Genomic DNA, 18,410 nt, shown 5'->3' on the forward strand with positions numbered 1-18,410 from the left:
TTGGGAAATATGTCAGTATAACCAGAATAAATATTTATACATTTTCCTGATTGATGTTTGTTAGTTGGTATCCAGAGCCTTTGGGTCTTTTTTTCCTAATATATTTTTTTCTAGTTGCTTCTTTGCCCAGTGTGATATATTTTTCTTTGCTTTTTCTCTCATTTAATTGATGAACATTTATATTAAGTGAATTTTAACGTCACCCCAATTCCATCATGGTCTGAGAGGCCTTTTAGAAACTGGTTTAAATGTACACAGAGGCAAAAATTTTAGCCTGTGACCTTTTGAAGAATTTTCTGAGTGTAGCTAGAAACAGATTATCCATTGTTCACAGTGCTTTGCTTCATGTTTTGCCTTCTCTTGCTAAATCCTCTTATTTGTTGAAATCTTGTATCTTAAGTTGCTTACAGTTTGTTAATACAGATCATTATTAAAAGATGATTAGTTTTCTTCATGGAGTTTAGACCCTTTCCATTTCTGCCATAATATCCAAAGGTTTATTTAAGGTAGCATGAAATGTTGAAAAAAATAGTTTAACTTCCTTTTTTCCCAATTGGGAAAGTAATACATGCCAATTGAAAATAAGAGAAACTAATAAAAGTGAAAGAAAAGGAAAAAAAATCATCTCATTTTTACCTCCAAATATAATTACCTTATCTTTTTTTTTTTTTTTTATTATGGTGTTCAAATTTTTGTTTGTTTTTGTTTAACCCACCCCAGGGATAGTCATTTTCTTCATATGTGTTCTAATGGTACTTAGCTTTATTTTGGAAAAATGTAGAGAGCCCCCCACTCCCCAAATGGTCTAATTTTATTTCAAACTTTAAAAATTATTAGTGAAATGAATGTATTTTCATATATTTATTGACCACTCATCTTCTGTAAATGACTTCATATTTCAACAGTTTCTCCATTGAATAGTCTTATTAACATAGAATATAATCTTATACATTAGTTATGTAAACCTTTTGGCCTCTAGTTGTTGTACATTCTTTTACTTCCTGTTGGTTACTTGCATTTTTCTTTGTCATTAGTGTCTTTTTTTTTTTAAATGCAAAATGTAAGCATTTTTATGTAGGCAAATGTATCAGTATTTTTTTTTATGGCTTCTGGTTTTTGTCTTGTTTAGAAAAATCTACTCTACACCAGTATTATGCAATTATTCTTCAGTATTTTTCCTAATAGTTTTAATGTTTTATGACTTTGTTTTCTTTACCATAGGTTCTTCATCATACGTTTACACACACACACAAGCACACACATACTTTGAAATTTGGTATGAGTTATTTTTTGCAGATGTATAGCTCCTTGATCTGGTAATGGTTTATTGATGAATCCATTCTTTCACCACTGACTTGAAATATTATCTCTAAAAAAAAATTTTTTTTTTAACATTTATTTATTTTTGAGAGACAGAGAGAGGCAGAGCATGAGCAGGGGAGGGAGAGAGAGACACACACACAGAGTCTGAAGCAGGCTGCAGGCTCCGAGCTGTTTGTTAGCACAGAGCCTGACACGGGGCTTGAACCCAAGAACTGTGTGACCGTGATCCGAGCTGAAGTCAGATGTTCAACCGACTGAGCCACCCAGGCGCCCCTGAAATATTATCTTTATCAAGTGAAATTTCTGTGTACATACTAGTGGCTGTTCTATGGCTGTGATTAGTTATGTTTCTGGGTTTTTTTTGCCTTTTTTTCAGTATAGTGAGTTTGCTCTTTCTTTTTAATCTTTTATTTTTAATGTTTATTTTAGAGAGTGAGAGAGCCTTTGCATGCGTGCGCACATGCAAGGAAAGGAGGGGCAGAGAGGGAGGGAGAAAGAGGATCTGAAGCAGGCTTTTCACTGACAGCAGAGAGCCAGATGTGGGGCTCGAACTCACAAACTGTGGATCATGACCTAATCATGATCTGAGCCGAGGTCAGATGCTTAATCGACTGAACCACCCAGGCGCCCCTAGTGAGTTTATTTTCATAATGTACTGGTTTTATTATTACTATCATTCCTCCCCCCGAGACAGTGCATTTGAGCTTGGGAGGGGAAGAGAGAGGCTGGCCGGGAGAGAATCTTAGGCAGGCTCCACGCCCAGCACAAGCCCAACCTGGGGCTTGATTTCACATCTGTGAGATCATGAGCTGAGCTGAGGTCAAGATGCTTACTGACTGAGCTACCCAGGTGCCCCTGGTTTTATTATTACAAGAGCTTAATAGAATGTTTAAGTGACCTGGCAATGTGGGTCTTCTCTTGTTCTTGTTTTTCAAAACTTTCTGTGGTATTCTCACAAGCGTATTACTTCAAATGAACTTCAGAATCAGCTTACCATTTTAAATAAGCATCCCTCAATTCCAAATCTATTATAACATCTTCTCACTCTTCAAAAAACATAAATCAGTTCGCGTTACTCCCTTGTTTACATCCCTTCAGTATCTTCTTCCCCCTCTTTTTGTTATCTATTGCTGCGTAACAAGCTGCTCCAAAGCTTTGTAGCTTAAAACGGTCTGTTTATTGTGCTCACAGTTTTGCTAGTCAGGAACTCATGACTGGTTCAGTTCTGTTCCACGTGGCGTTTGTTGTCTGGGGTGGCCAGTGCTGGAGCATCCCTTCCAGTATGACCTCTTCAGTCACATGTGTGGCTCCCCAGTACCTGGCTTCTATCTCCATGTGGCATTTCATTCGTCAGAATTTCTCCGTGTGGCCTGGGCTTCTCCCAGCATGGTGGTCTCAGAGTAAGTACTTTTTACATGGCAGCTGCTTTCCAGGAGGCGGGAAAGAAAAACTGTCAGGCCAGTTAAGGGCTGTGCCTGGAACTGGCACAGTGTCCTTTCTGCCAGTTTGTTGGTCAGAACAGTTATGAGACCTGCCTAGATGCAAGGAAATGGAAAAATAGACTCCACTTTTTTTTAAAAACATTTTTTTTTTCAACGTTTATTTATTTTTGGGACAGAGAGAGACAGAGCATGAACGGGGGAGGGGCAGAGAGAGAGGGAGACACAGAATCTGAAACAGGCTCCAGGCTCAGAGCCATCAGCCCAGAGCCCGACGCGGGGCTCGAACTCACGGACCGTGAGATCATGACCTGGCTGAAGTCGGACGCTCAACCGACTGCGCCACCCAGGCGCCCCTAGACTCCACTTTTTGATGTGGGAGTGGCAAGATCTTACTGCATGTGGGGTGAGAGATATTGTGACCATATTTGGAAAATATAATATGCCACATTATCACACTAAAATTCAAAGCTCTTAAAATGGCCCATCAGGCTTTTCATCATCCGAATCATCCCTGCTTCTCTCTCTGACCTCATCCCCTACGTTTTCATCTTTTACTCCCTTTGGTTGAGCCACAGTGGGCTCTTTGCTAGGCTTTGAATGTGTCATGCTTATACCAACATCAGATCCATTTTACCTGCCACTGCTGCTTTGAATGTTCTTCTTCAGAGCTTTGCTGGGTCTTCCCATTCTTACATCAGTCACATCTCTGCTCAAAGTCACATCTCCAGAGAGCTTTCCCTGACCACTTTATCTGCTAACATCTTGGTCCCTTACTACCCCCTAGTCTGACTTTTTCCTCTACACAGATTTTAGTGCTGTTTTGGGGAGCTTGGGGGCCTGAATATACTTTTTAGCTCCCTGCCTTGCTTCTGAACAAGTTGAGAAATAAGACAGTAAAGATGGAGGCCAAAATATATGTGAAATATATAAATATTAAAAGTAAATTTATCATCTAGAAGTATATATTGATGAAAAGAATACATAAACATATTATAAATATATATATTTGTGTCTATGTACATGTATATATATGTGTGTGTGTATATGTACATATATATACATATACATGCATATACGTGTGTGTGTGTGTATTCCGCCCCCCCCTCCCCCCGCCCCCCTATCATTATGAAGTTGGAGACCTAAGTGGGCCTAGTAACTAAATCTTAGAATTGGGCTGACTTACAACACCCAGTCCAAGGCAGGGTTGGTCACTCCCCTGTGCAGGGCTAGGTTCCTGATCAACTCCATGTTGACTGACATAGAAGAAAATACTTACAGTTGTAGCAAGCCTGTTCCCATGTAAAGAAGGGTAGAACTGAGTTGTGCATGCCCAGGTATTTTCATTTTTACCAATCTGACTAAAGGGGGGATGGAAGGAAGAGAATAAAAGGAGTGTCAAAGATGAATGTCAGATCTCAGATAGGAGAAACTGGGTGTATTGTGGTGCTATTCCTAAGATAGAAGACATGATAGGAAGATGATAAATTTTAGAAACACCGAGTTTGAAGTGCCTACAAGATACCTGTGTGGAGTTACCAAATAGGCATTTGGATAACACATTTGAAGATGCAGATTTGGTGTTAATTTTCTATCTTCTGTAAGAAGACTATTACAAGCATAGTGGCTTAAAACAACGCAAAATTATTATGTCACGGTTTCTGTGGGTCAGGAATCTGGGCAGTGGTTAACTGAGTTCTCTGCTCAGGTTCTCACCAAGCTGAAATCAGGGTGTCGCCTGTCAGCGCTGCCCTCTCATCTGAGGCATGAGGTCCTCTTCCAGGCTCACTGGTTGTTGGTAGAATTTAGGTCCTTACAGTTGTAGGGCTGAGGCTCTCAGCCCCTAGGGGCTGCTTGTTATTCCTTGCCATGTGACCGTTCCCACAGTGTGGTAGTTTGCTTCTTCAAGGACAACAGAAAGCATTTTTGCTGCTTCAGATCTCGTCCATGGCCCGCCTGGTTAGGACAGGCTCAGCTGAGATAATTTCCCTTTTGATTACCTCAAAGTCAACTGATGAGGGATCCTAATTGCATCTGCAAAGTCCCTTTTGCCACAAAATGTAATAATCATGTAAGGGATATCACGTTGTATTTGAAAGTGCTTCTCTCTGTCAAGGGAGAGGATTGTACAGGGTGTGTACGGTCTGGGGCTGTTTTAGTCATCAGCAGTCATTGTGGTAGTCATCGGCAGGAGAGCCCGTGAATGCAGAGATTGCCCAAGGGCGACTAACTTTGTTCAGAGAGAAGAGAAGAGCGATTAGAGGAGATTTTCGGAATTACTGGTACCTGAAGGATACATTTATTCATCTTCGTGTTCACAGCACTACATTGCTACCTGGCACATAGTACATGTTCAATAAGTATTTTGTTAGAATTCTTTGATCTCAGATTTTAAGAAATTAATGTATAATTTACATATGGTAACATTCACCCTTTTCAGAGTACAGTCTGAGTTTTTTTGTTGTGGTAAAATACACATAAAGTTTACCATCTTAACCATTTTTAAGTATACAGTTCAGTGGTATTAAATACATTCACATTGCTGCACAACCATTACTCCATCCATCCCCACAACTCTTTTCATCTTGTACAACTGAAACTCTGTACCTGTTAAATGATAACCCATTCTCCCCTTTCTCCATCTTCCGGCAAACACCATTGTGCTTTCTTTTGCTTTTGAGTACACTAAGTAATTCATATAAGTGGCATCAGACAGTATTTTGTCTTTTTGTGATTGGCTTATTTATATATTTATATAATGTCCTCAAGGTGTATCCATGTTGTGGCATATTGCAGAATACCCTCTCCCTTTTTTAAAAGGCTGAATAATGTTCCATTGTATGTATATACCAAATTTTCTTATCCCTTTATCCATCGATGGACACTTGGGTTGCTTCTGTGTTTTAGTTACTCTGAATAATGCTGCTATGAACATGAGTGTGCAAATATCCCTTTGAACCCTGCTTTCGATTTTCTTTTTGGATATATGCCCAGAAGTGGAATTGCTGGATCATGTGGTAATTATATTTTAAATGTTTTAAAGGTATTTTCATAGCATTGACTGTCCTATTTTACGTGCTTAACCAACAGCACACAAGGGTTCCGTTTCTCCACATCCTCACCAACACTTCTTGGTTTTCTGGTTTTTTTGGTAATAGCCATACAAATGGATGTGACTTGGTATCTTATTGTAGTTTTCCATTTGCATTTTCCTAATGTTGAGCGATATTGAACATCTTTTCATGTGCTTATTGGACATTAATGTATCTTTGAGAAATGTCTGTTCAAGTCCTGTGCCCATTTTAAAATTTTTGTTGTTGTTGTTGTTTAGTTTTAGGAGTTCTCTCTATATTCTGGATATTAATCTCCTCAGATATATGATTTGCAAATACTGTCTCCCATTCTGTGGCTTGCCTTTTTACTCTGTGGATATATCTATATATCTATATCTATATCTATATCTATATCTATATCTATATCTATATCTATATCTATCTATATCTGTATCTATCTATATATACAGATATAGATAGAAATATTTTAATTTTTGTATTTTAGAGAGAGCAAGAGCATATGCGAGTTAGGGAGGGGCAGAGGGAGAGAGAGAGAATCCCAAGCGAGCTCCCAAGCCCTATGATCATGACCTGAGCCGAAACCCAGAGTTTTATGGTCGACTGACTGAGCCACCCAGGCAGGCACCCCTTGAGTTAGTTTTTGTATATGGTGTTAGGTAGGGGTCCAACTTCATTCCACTGCATGTGGATACCCAGTTTTCTCAGTGCCATTTGTTGAAAAGACTGTCCTTTCTACATTGAATGGTCTTGGCACCTTTGCCAAAAATTTATTGACCATGTATATGAGGGAATTAAGACAGACGTACAGACCAGTGGAACAGAATAGACCAGTTCCGTTGGTCTGTATGTGTGTCTTTTTTTTTTAAGTTTATTTATTTATTTTGAGAGACAGAGAGTGGGGGAAGGGCAGGGAGAGAGAGAGAGGGAGAAAGAGAGAATTCCAAGCAGGCTCCGCACTCCCCTAGGCAGGGCTCAAACTCACCAACTGTGAGATCATGACTTGAGCAGAAATTAAGAGTTACCTTTTTCAAGATTCTTTCAGCTATTCATAGTCCTTTGAAATTCCATATGAATTTTAGGATGGGTTCTTTTATTTCTCCAAATATGGCATTGGGTTTTGATAGGGACTCATTGAATCCGTAGATCACTTTGGGGTAGTATTGACATTTTAAGAATATTGTCTTTGAATCCATGAACATAGGATGTATTTCTATTTATACTGTTTTTAATTTCTTTCAGCAGTGTTTTGTAGTTTTCAGTATACAAGTTTCACTGCCTTGGTTAGATTAATTCCCAAGTGTTTTATTCTTTCTGATTCTGTCATAAGTGGAATTGTTTGCTGCTTTCCTTTTTAGATTGTTCATTGCTACTGTCTAAAATGCAACTGATTTTTGTGTGTTAACTTTTTACCCTGCTACTTTGATGAATTCCTTTATCCATTCTCACAGATTTTTGTAGTGGAATCTTTAGAGGTTTTAACATATAGGATCATGTCATCTGAGAACAGCTGACTTTCCAATTTGAATGCCTTTTATTTCTTTTTCTTGCCTAACTGCTCTGGCTAGAACTTCAGTACTAAGTTGAATACAAGTGGTGAGAATGGGCACCTGCCTTGTTCCTGTTTTTAGGAAAAAAAGCTTTCAGTCCCCATTGAGTACTATGTTTCCTCTGAGTTTTTCATATATGGATTTTATTATGCTGAGGTAGTTTCCTTCTATTCCTTCTCTTTGTTGAGTGTTTTTATCATGAGAGGGTGTTGAATTTTATCACATGCTTTTTCTGCAATTGAGATGAACATGTGGTCTTTTCCCTTCCTTTTATTGATGTAGATATTACATAGACTTTCATATGTTGAACCATTCTCACATTCCAGTAATAAATCCCATTTAGTCTTGTGTATAATTCTTTTAATATGCTGCAGAATTTTTTAATAATTGTTGCGGATTTTTGCATCAGTATTTATGAGGGATATTAGTCTGTGATATTCTTGTGTCTTTGGCTTTGGTGTCAGGGTTATGCTGGCCTTATAGAATAAGTTAGGAAGTATTCTCTTCAATTTTTTGGAAAAGTTTAAGATGGATTAGTATTAGTTCCTCATTAAATATTTGGTAGAATTTACTAGTAAAATGATCAGGTCCAGAGCTTTGTTGAGAGAATTTTGATTGCTGATTTAATCTTCTCACTAGTTATAGGTCTATTCAGATTTTCTATTTCTTTGTGATTTAGCCCTGGTAGGTTTTGTGTTTCTAAGGATTTATTCATTTCATTTAGGTTTATTCAAAAATTTTTTGGCATACAGTTCATCGTACTCTCTAACATCTTTTTTAGGTCTGTAGTACTAGTAATAATGTACCCACTTTTATTTCTGATTTTAATAATTTGAGTATTTTTCCTTTTTTCTTAGTCCATTTAGCCAAAAGTTTGTCAATTTTGTTGATACTTTCAAAGGACCAACTTTTGGTTTCATTTATTTTCCCTGCTTTTGTTATTCTTACTTTATCTCTGCTCTCATATTTATTATTACCTTTTTTCTTCCAGATTTGTATTTCATTTGTTCTTCTTTTTCTAGTTCCTTAGGTTAAGTTAGGCTGTCGATTTGGAATATTCTTGTTTTTTAACATAAATGTTTATAGCTATAAATTTCCCCATTAGCACTACTGTCACTGCATCCTGCAAGTTTTGGCATGTTGTATTTACACTTTCATATGTCAGTATTTTCTAATTTGTCTTGTGATTTCTTGAAACATTGGTTGCTTAAAAGTATATTGTTTAAAATAATCCAATTAAAAATGGAGAGAAGACATGAACGGACACTTCTCCAAAGAAGACACACAGATGGCCAACAGACACATGAAGGGGTGCTCAACATTACTCACCATTAGGGAGATGCAAATTAAAGCCACAATGAGCTATCACCTCACACCTGTCAGAATGGCTAAAATCAGCAACACAGGAAACAAGTGTTCGTGTGGATGAGAGAAAGGAACCCTCGTGCACTGTTGGTGGAAATGCAAACTGGCACAGCCACTGTGGAAAACAGTGTGGAGGTTCCTCAAAAAGTTAAAAATAGAGTTACCATGTGATCTAGTAATTCCACTCCTGGGTATTTACCCAAAGAAAACAAAAACACTAATTCAGAAAGAAAACACTAATTCAAAAAACATGCATTGTATATTTTTTTCAGCATTATTTACAAAAGCCAAGATATGGAAGCAACCCAAGTGTCCATTGATAGCTGAATGGATAAAGAAGTGGCATACACACACAAATACACAGTGGAATATACTGAGCCTTAGAAATGAATGAAATCAGGGCACCTGGGGCAGCTCGATTGGTTAAGTGTCCAACTCTTGGTCTTGGCTCAAGTCATGATCTCACTGTTTGTGGGATCAAGCCCTGTGTTGGGCTTTGTGCTGACAGTGCGGGGCCTGCTTGGGATTCTCTCTCTGCTTCTCTCCCATGTACTCTCTCTCAAAAAAATAAAAAAAATAAAAAAAATAAATAAATAAAAATTCTTTAAAAAAAAATGAATGAAATCTTGCCATTTGCAATAACATGGATGGATCTGGAGGGTATATAATGCTGAGTGAAATGAGTCAGAGAAAGACAAATACGATTTGATTTCACTCATGTATGGAATTTAAGAAACAAAACACATGAAGAAAGAAAAAGAGACAAACCAAAGAACAAACTCTTAAATACAGAGAACAAACTAATGGTTACCAGAGGGAAGGTGTGTGGGGGGAATGGGTGAAATAGGTGAAGAGGATTAGGAGTACACTTATTATGATGAGCACGGAACAATGTATACAACTGTTGAATCACTATATGGTACACCTGAAACTAAAATAATACTGTATGTTAGTTAATTATACTGAAATTTTTTAAAAAAATATATTTAATTTTCACAATTTTGTGAAATTTTGTGAATTTTCCAGTTGTTGATTTCCAACTGCATTCCACTGTGGTCAGAGAAGATATGTTGTATGATATCTGTCCTCTAAAAATCTATGGAGATGTCGAGTTGCTTGGGTGACTCAGTCGGTCAGGCATCCGACTCCAGCTCAGGTTATGATCTCATGGTTTGTGGGTTCGAGCCCCGAGTCTGTGCTGACAGCTCAGAGCCTGGACCCTGCTTTGGATTCTGTGTCTCCGTCTCTGCCCCTCCCCTGCTTGTGCTCTTTTTCTCTCTCAAAAATAAACATTAAAAAAAGCTTTTTTTTAAATAAAAAATAAAATCTATTGAGATGTAATTTTTTGGTCTACACGTGGTCATCCTGGAAAATGTCCCATATGTACTTGAGAAGAATGCATATTCCATTGTTTGGTAGAATGTTCTGTGTATGTATGTTGGGTCTAGTTGGCTTATTGTGTTGTTTAAGTTGTCTGCTTTCTTCTGTCTGGTTGGTTTCTCCATTATTTTGAGTGGTGTATTGAAGTCTCCAGCTATTAGTGCAGAACTAATTTTTTCTTTAATTCTGTCATTTTTTGCTTCTTATATTCTGATGGTCTGTCATTAGGTGGGTAAATGTTTATAATTATTATATCTCCTTGCTGTACTGAACCTTTTATTAATATACAGTGTCTTTCTTTGTCTCATATTTTTTTTTTCAACGTTTATTTATTTTTGGGACAGAGAGAGACAGAGCATGAACGGGGGAGGGGCAGAGAGAGAGGGAGACACAGAATCGGAAACAGGCTCCAGGCTCTGAGCCATCAGCCCAGAGCCCGACGTGGGGCTCGAACTCACGGACTGCGAGATCGTGACCTGGCTGAAGTCGGACGCTTAACCGACTGCGCCACCCAGGCGCCCCTCATATTTTTTTTTTTATAGTTTTATGATTTTGTTAACACAAATACTACATGCACATAAGCTGTCTATTCATTTTCTTTGCTAGTCAGCCTGGCATTGGGATTGGTGACTCTGATGGCCAGCTGGGCTGCTCTTTTGGCCTTGCAGTTCTTGGAGGAGACACTGTGAGCAATCTGTGTACAGTAAGATCTGTTGCACATCAGTAGCACTTCAAGCTCCTTGATGTTGTGAACTAGGAACTTCTGGAAGCCACTGGGCAGCATGTACTTTGTTTTCTTTTTGCTCCTATAACCAAAGTTGGGCATCAAGATCTGGTTCTTGAATCTTCTCTACACCCTATTGTCAATGCCTGGTTTCCACCAGTTATGGTTAATTTTGACATATTGTTCTGCCTGGTGCCAGATGAAGTTCTTGGTCCTCTTTTTAATGATCTTGGACTTGACTAGAGGTTTGAGGGTGAACATGATGCCATATAGGAGATGGCTGCCACCTTCACAGGCAGTGCTGAAGAAGAGAGGGGAAGGTCCTCCATAACTTGTTTTGATTGAAAGTCTGTTTGTCTGATAATTTGTATAGCTACCCCCACTCTCTTTGTAAAAACTGAAAGATTTATACGATCCGAAGAGAAGCCAGAGTATTCTCTTTGGTTACCATTTGCATGGAATATCTTTTTCCATCCTTTCACTTTCAACGTGTTTGTGTCCTTAGCTCTCGAGTCTCCCATAGGCAGCATGTAGTTGGGTCATGTGCTTTTATTTTTTTTAATTTTTTAAATTATTTTTTATTTTATTTTTTCTGACAATCTCTGTCTTCTGATTGGAGAGTTTAATCCATTTACACTTAAAATAATTACTGATAAGAAGGGATTTACTGCTATCATTGTGCTATTGGTTTCCTTATGCCCTATGGCTTTTTTTGTCTCTCATTTTCTGCATTACTGTTTTCATTTGTGTTTATTTTTTGTAGTGAAATGTTTAAATTCCTCTCTCATTTCCTTTTTGTGTATTCTACAGCTATTTTCTTTGTGGTTACCACGGGGATTACATTTAACATCCTAATGTTACAACACTCTCATTTGAATTTATACCAGCTTAATTCTGTGTTTTGACATTTAAATGGCACGTATTCATGTAACCATCACCATGGTCAAGATATAAGAAGTTTCATCACTCAGAAAATTTCCTTATACCCCCTTTGGCCAGCAGAGTAGATGGTGGCAAATCCTGAGGGGAACATCTGTTGTCTTATAGGGAAGAAGCCTTTGAATTGTCTTCAAACGGGTTTGTGGAGTGCCTCCTCTTAGTAAGCAGTGATGGGCTACTATTGTAGACTGGGGGGTTCAGGGGAACCTGGAAATATGAGATTTTTGGGGAGCACAGTTCACTTGTTTGCATTCATTTGTCAGAGTCTTATTCTTAACCCTCAGGACTCTGGTCTCGGCATAGCAGATGTGCCCTGTAGGGAATTTAACCTTTGAAGCCCAGCAACTCTGATAATTAAGTGTTGGTTCTGGTCCTTAGGTTTCTCTGTCCTCCTGCTGTAAGAAAGGAGACCATCTTTATATGCTTCTGGAGAGACCTTTTGGCTTATATGCCTAGCTTCTAATTGGCAGTTAATCAGCTTTTTGTTATCTTTTTTATTTTTTCTTCCAGTGAGCAAAGGGTTTAGTAATACTCTTATAGTTTCATTGCTTTTGTAGTTAGGATTTTTCCTTCACTGCCAGCTTTAAAATCCCATCTGAGCACCTGCAGCCAGCTGCTCTGGAAGCCTAGTGTAGGATGTTCGTTAAGATCTTCCTTTGGGATCAACACCTGGGAGGAGGGAGGATTGGGCAGATGCAGAATTCATGGTGCAGTGTAGGTCTTGTGGTAGCTTTGTTCATCTCCTTTCGGGAGCTCTGATGCTAGAATTGGTTCTTCTGAGTTGCCCAGAATTGGGCTGAGGTGCTTAGGCCTTTATATTGCCCTATCAGTTGGTCGTTGGATGTGGGCTGCCCAGGAAGGGTTTCCCTTAGGTAGGATCATTCTTTGCGGCTGAGGCAGTCCCTGAAGGACTGACTGAGCACTGCTAGCAGTTAAGGCAACAAGTCCTTCCCCGAAGGGGAGCTGGGCAGCACATCAGCGTCTGCTACAATTCCTCTGTCTTCACTAAGAATGATTATATCATTACCTTGCTTCTCCTAGATTCGGGTTTCATTTGTTCCAGAATTTGTTTTAGTTTTTTTAGTATCATTATGAACTCATGGATATAAATAACATATACTTAACAGACTTTATGTTGACTTACACATATAGAAGGATGTACAAATGTATGTAAATATACAGCTTAATAAATGTTGACAGTGTGAACACATCAGTGGAACTTGTATAGTGCTGGCAATCAATAGGTCCTTCTTTCCTCTGCATTTGCTTCTAGTCATTACCTGTTCTTTCCAAGGGTCTCTAGTATCCTGACTTGAATTTAGCATGTTGTTGAAATTTGTGTAACAAAGTCACACAGTAAGTGACATTTTGTTCTGACTTCTTTTCATTCGTATATTTGTGAGACTAAGCTTACGGTTGTAAATCATTTATTTTTATTGCTATACAGTTTTTCTTTGAATATACTGCTTTTGAAAAAAACATTTCTGCTATTGATAGACACTTGGAGTGTTCTCAGTTTATGAAAGGGCTGTTTTAAACATTCGTACATATCTTTCGGTGAACATATATACAAATACACCTAAGGTATAAGTATATACCTAGTGAAATTGCTAAATGTGTATATGTTCTGTTTCAGTAGATAAAACAATTATTGACTTACACTCCTACTAGTAATGTATAAGAATTCCAGTTGCTGGGATGCCTGGCCGGCTCAGTTGGTAGAGAATGCTACTTTTGATCTCAAGGTTGTGGGTTCAAGCCCCATGTTGGGTGTAGAGATTACTTAAATACATAAATAAACTTAAAAAAAAAAAGAGTTCCAGTTGCTGCAGTTTGCCTGTTTATGTAGGATGTAACCCTCCAAAGCTTATGGTTGAAAGCTGGGTATATTTACTGGGTCCCCTCCACTAGCAGGTTCTGAAGTCTAATTTTTTGTCTTCCTGAGGCTGTGAGACTTTAAAATTCTGCTTTGCTTTTCAGAAGTTTTTGGCTTACCTTTTAACCCTTTTCCACCACTTAGGCATTTGAGGCCCCCTCATGTCTTCGGTTTTGTCACTTCGGACCTCATTGTCAACCCAAATCTCTGATGGCTCCTATTTGCCTCAACAGAGGTACCTTAGAACGTGACTTTCTGGCACGCTTTCATTCTCTATTGCAATGTTATTCTGTCTCTTATTTTTTCTCATAGTGACTTCACATGTGATTTGACCACATTCTTTCTATGTGAACTTAGTTTTCCTGAATTGGTGAGAGGGAGCTGTGAGCCAGGAGAGCTTTTTATCTTCGTGGCTCTAGAGCTCTTCTGTTACTTTCATGAAATGAGATACATCATCTCATCCTTTTTGAGCTCCTTAGCTGTCTTCCTTTTTACCACCTTTATGTGGCCTTTTTTCCTTTGCCCCGTTGTCCCTATTGGAGTGAATCTCAGCAATTTCTTCTCAGTGTGGGCTTCGCCCTAAAAGGGGGTGCTTCTTCAGCTGGTTAGTTTAGAAGTGTGCTGCCCAGTGGTGTCCAGTGGCTAATTAAAGTTAAATTTAAGTAAATAGAAGTAAACATTTGATTCCTCATGTGCATTAGCCATGTAACATGTGCTCAGTAGTCACACGTGGCTATAGCTACTGTATTGAGCATTGTTGATATAGTATAATCTCACCACAGACAGTTCTGTTAGACAGTGGTGGCTTAAAGTGTGCTCTGTTCTCTTCAGGCATTAGTGTAGACCTTTCACACTCATGTGCAAATTGCAATATGCAGAAAGCCCCCTGTGTTTCAGCTAACGTTCTTTTTTTTTTTTTTTTTGTCAGTTAATGTTCTTAAGTTGCCCTGTTGTACTTTTCATTGAGGATGGAATAGAATTTTGGTATTTTCCTCTTGTTGGACCCATTATACATTCAGCTTTCTTTTGCAGAGATACTAATACCACACCAGTTTTGTAGCTCTAAGTGGTTTGTTGCTATTTGCTTGTTTTTGGGGGTTTGTGGGTACCTTGTCCCCTGCTTTATGGAGTTCACCTATTCAAATGCTAATTTCATCTGGAAGCACCCTCAGAAACACACCCAGAAATGATGTTTAGCCAGATATCTGTACATCCTATGAGCCAGTCAAGTTAAGGTATAAAATTAACCATTACAGAGGGAGTTGGGGAGATTTACAAGTTACATTGCAGCCACTGCCTTCTTCTAAAAGCCCCCTTTCAGATTCAGCACGCTGCCCCCCACCAGCCTTTAAAATTAACATTATGTAATTCTGTAGCTCCTGTTCTGCCCCTTCTAACCCTAAAAAGTCTTCCTCTCTTTTATTTAGTATTTATTATCAAGTTAGTCACTTGTTACTTACTAGGCAGACTTGCGCATGTCATTGGGTCTCTTTCCACCTTTAGTTGCACCATTTTAAAAATGAGGTTTGTTTTCTCAGAGGAACCTCACCGGTGTTCTCTTAGCGTTAGCAGGATCTAGTATTTAAACAGTAAATATATTCATGATACTTTCAATGGAAAATGCTACTTTTGTTTGATACTTTATTATTTTTTTTGATGTGTATTTTTGAGAGGGCTTGAGTGGGGTGGGGGAGGGGTAGAGAGAGAGGGAGACATAGAATCGGAGGCAGGCTCCAGGCTCTGAGCTGTCAGCACAGAGCCTGACATGAAGGTTGAACTCCCGAACTGCCAGATCATGACCCGAGCTGAAGTTGAGTGCTTAACCGACTGAGCCACCCAGGTGCCCAGAAAATGCTACTTTTGAACGGAGTAGAGATGAACTTCTTGGCAATGTGACTTAACTCATTCTCAGATAAATGTAAATGTGGCGACCTTAAGAGATATTTTTTCCATGAGACTTAACTGTTTGTTGTTCTGTTACTCCCTCAACTGTGTACTTGAGGGTGATCATCTTACCTGAGTTTGTCTTACTGTGTTTATTCCTGGTTATTCAGTTCTCATTTCTGAACAGTCTGCACTTATTTCCCATTAATTGATTAGGTCTGGGGCATAGATTTTCTTGGTCTGTTGTTGTTTTAAGAGTTCAGTGTTTAAGGGAAAGGATTATATGCATTCTCTGAAATAATTTTTAGCTACAAGGAAATAGCTCTATTTCTGTGAGTCATCATCTCTCTTATGTAATGCTGGGTAAAGTTTTAATTTTGTAGGTAGAGATTTACAATTTCCAGACGGAAAGCTACAAAAATTGAAATTTCAAGAGAGTTGTAGATTTGCTAGAAATGCTAATCTATATTGAAAATTGGAGTTTGAGATACAAATGTAGGTAACCGTGACTGATAAGAATTTTCCTCAAACCTCATGATTTTCAGTGAGAAATAGTTCTTTTTAGTCCTTTTCATGTGTAAGCTAACATTTTCTTTTTCCCTTAGCTTCCAATAAAAACAGGACAGCAGAACACGCATACCAAAGTCAGTACTGAACACAACAAGGAATGTCTTATTAATATTTCCAAATACAAGTTTTCTTTGGTTATCAGCGGCCTCACCACTATCTTAAAGAATGTTAACAATATGGTGAGTATTTGAGCTATTGTTTTGTGGGGGAATTTGTTTTGGTTTGTTTTTGATTTAAAGATTTGGAGCAGCATATTTTGAAGTATGGAAAGTCCTTTTCTGTGAACTCCGGATATAAACGTTCACCATTGTATTTTGTGGGTTAGCACAGGTAACCTTTTAACTTTCATTTTAGTTTTTGATTCTTTCTCTTAGATCCTTCTCTTATTTGTGACCCTATCTTCTTTTCTATTTTTTTTTTTTTTTTTTTTTGGTGGGGGGAATTAAGATTTCATATAGACTGTAGGTCATATACGAATTGATCATGGAGTAATCTTTTAAAATATTTTTTTTAGTTTCTTCTTTGAATATTTACTTATCAGGTTGCCCTAGTCCTAAGTAGATGATAAATATGACCTTGTAGTGATAAAATGTGAGATTGCTTTTATGAAGATATTGTTTTATTTCCTTCCTCCTGTAACCTGTGACAAATTCTATAGTATAGTAGTTCAAGATCCCATTGTTGAAATGGTTTTCCTCAAATAGTCATTTCATCAAGTAATTCCACTGTCACAAGCTCCCAGTTGCCTTTTTTCCTGTTTTATAAAATCGATTTACATTCCCTAGGCTACAAGTTATTCCAGTGTATATTTCTCCTATATCTCACAGGTGATCTGTCTTCTCTGTCAATTCCTATCTAAAACCTCCTTCATACTCAGTGCAAAACAACCGATCTGGGTGTTTCTTGATTAATTCTAAACTGCTTTTCCTGTCTTTAGCACTTATAACCACAATTTATATTGTTTGTATTGAGCATTGAGACTGACTTCTGGTTGTAGATTGTGAGACTCAGTCCCATTTTTATAGTCACATCATCTTTGGTGTGTGTTCTTTTTAAAAACTTGGTTAGACAATGCCCTAAACTTAGAAAACTGATAAACTGGAGGTGTGAGCAGTCATTTGCCATACAAAGAAATTTTTTCTTTATAGAAAAAATTAAGATTTTCTGAAGAAAGCAGAACCTCTTAGGAACACGTAAAGTGAATTACAGAAACACATTTAAGATTTTGTGGATCTCTTCTGTTGCAGTGTGTGGGGCATGGTGATAGGATGTTCCTTATATAAATATGTGGCTGTGTTCCCAGTTAGATGAAAATATTTGAATATTTGGAACCTTCTTTTCAAAAACAGAAACAAAAGCAGTATTGTGATATTGGCATTCATTTAGTGCTTACTGAATAAACTGACTTTTAGAAACCATAGTTTCTTGTTGGTAAACAGCATAGTATTAAATTTAAGGATAGTGAATGCCTAAAATTCACTGTAATTGGTATTATAGTATTTTGTTCCTGTAAGAATTTAGACTTTGATTATCTTGTGGCATCGAAGTTAAATGTTCAATTCAAGATTCTGGTTCAGGTCTATATGTATTTCTAAATCCTATGTATTTTTAAAGTATAAGCAAAAGTTATTTTCTTTTACTGTTACAACACTAATGACAGACTGTAATAAATGCCAGCATTTTCATTTGCCTGGGAATGTACTTTGAGCATTAAGATAAAATAGAAATAATAGATTTAAATACAGTCTAATCTGGGAGGTAAAATGGAAAACATGATTTTTTTTTTTTTCTTAATCCTTCGTCCCTTTTCAGATATGTGCTGATTTGTAGTAGGGAATAATAGCCAACTTTTAGTGTTGTGAATATCTTTTCTTTTAGAGAATATTTGGAGAAGCTGCTGAAAAAAATTTGTATCTCTCTCAGTTGATTATATTGGATACACTGGAAAAATGTCTTGCTGGGGTAAGTAAATCTAAAATAGGCAGATTTTGTGAATTCAGTTTTGAGAATGATCTGATGTACCAAAATGTATATGGACAAGAAAAGTCCTATGGATTTTTTTTGCCTAAGACATATGAATACGAATTTTGTTAACAGAGTTAACAGAGTACAGACAAGTTTTCAAGAGAAACTTATTTTCTTATCTTTTGTGAATAGATACTAAGTTTATTTATAAAGTGTTAAGCTTGAGCCACATATCTGTTTCAGGTTTTTTAGAAGAGTTTATGAAAAAAGCCACCATTTGACTTACTTAATTTCTCCAGATATTGTTAGGCCTGTAGCATTGGT

General features: G+C 37.7%; 1 protein-coding gene and 1 pseudogene across 10 annotated transcripts in view; one reads left to right on the forward strand and one right to left on the reverse strand.

The window, feature by feature from the left end:
• The window catches only part of NF1 (neurofibromin 1), a 246,875-nt gene that overhangs the window by 37,173 nt on the left and 191,292 nt on the right, over positions 1-18,410 (forward strand). For all 10 annotated transcript variants that reach the window (XM_027034457.2, XM_027034452.2, XM_027034451.2 and 7 more), the window contains exons 2-3: positions 16,157-16,300; positions 18,000-18,083. In XM_027034457.2, the coding sequence (XP_026890258.1) occupies positions 16,157-16,300; positions 18,000-18,083 (228 nt within the window). The remainder of the gene's footprint in view (positions 1-16,156; positions 16,301-17,999; positions 18,084-18,410) is intronic.
• LOC106984384 (60S ribosomal protein L32-like) lies at positions 10,715-11,628 on the reverse strand (annotated as a pseudogene).

Source organism: Acinonyx jubatus, chromosome E1 (genome assembly GCF_027475565.1).
Source record: "Acinonyx jubatus isolate Ajub_Pintada_27869175 chromosome E1, VMU_Ajub_asm_v1.0, whole genome shotgun sequence".
NCBI lineage: Eukaryota > Metazoa > Chordata > Mammalia > Carnivora > Felidae > Acinonyx > Acinonyx jubatus.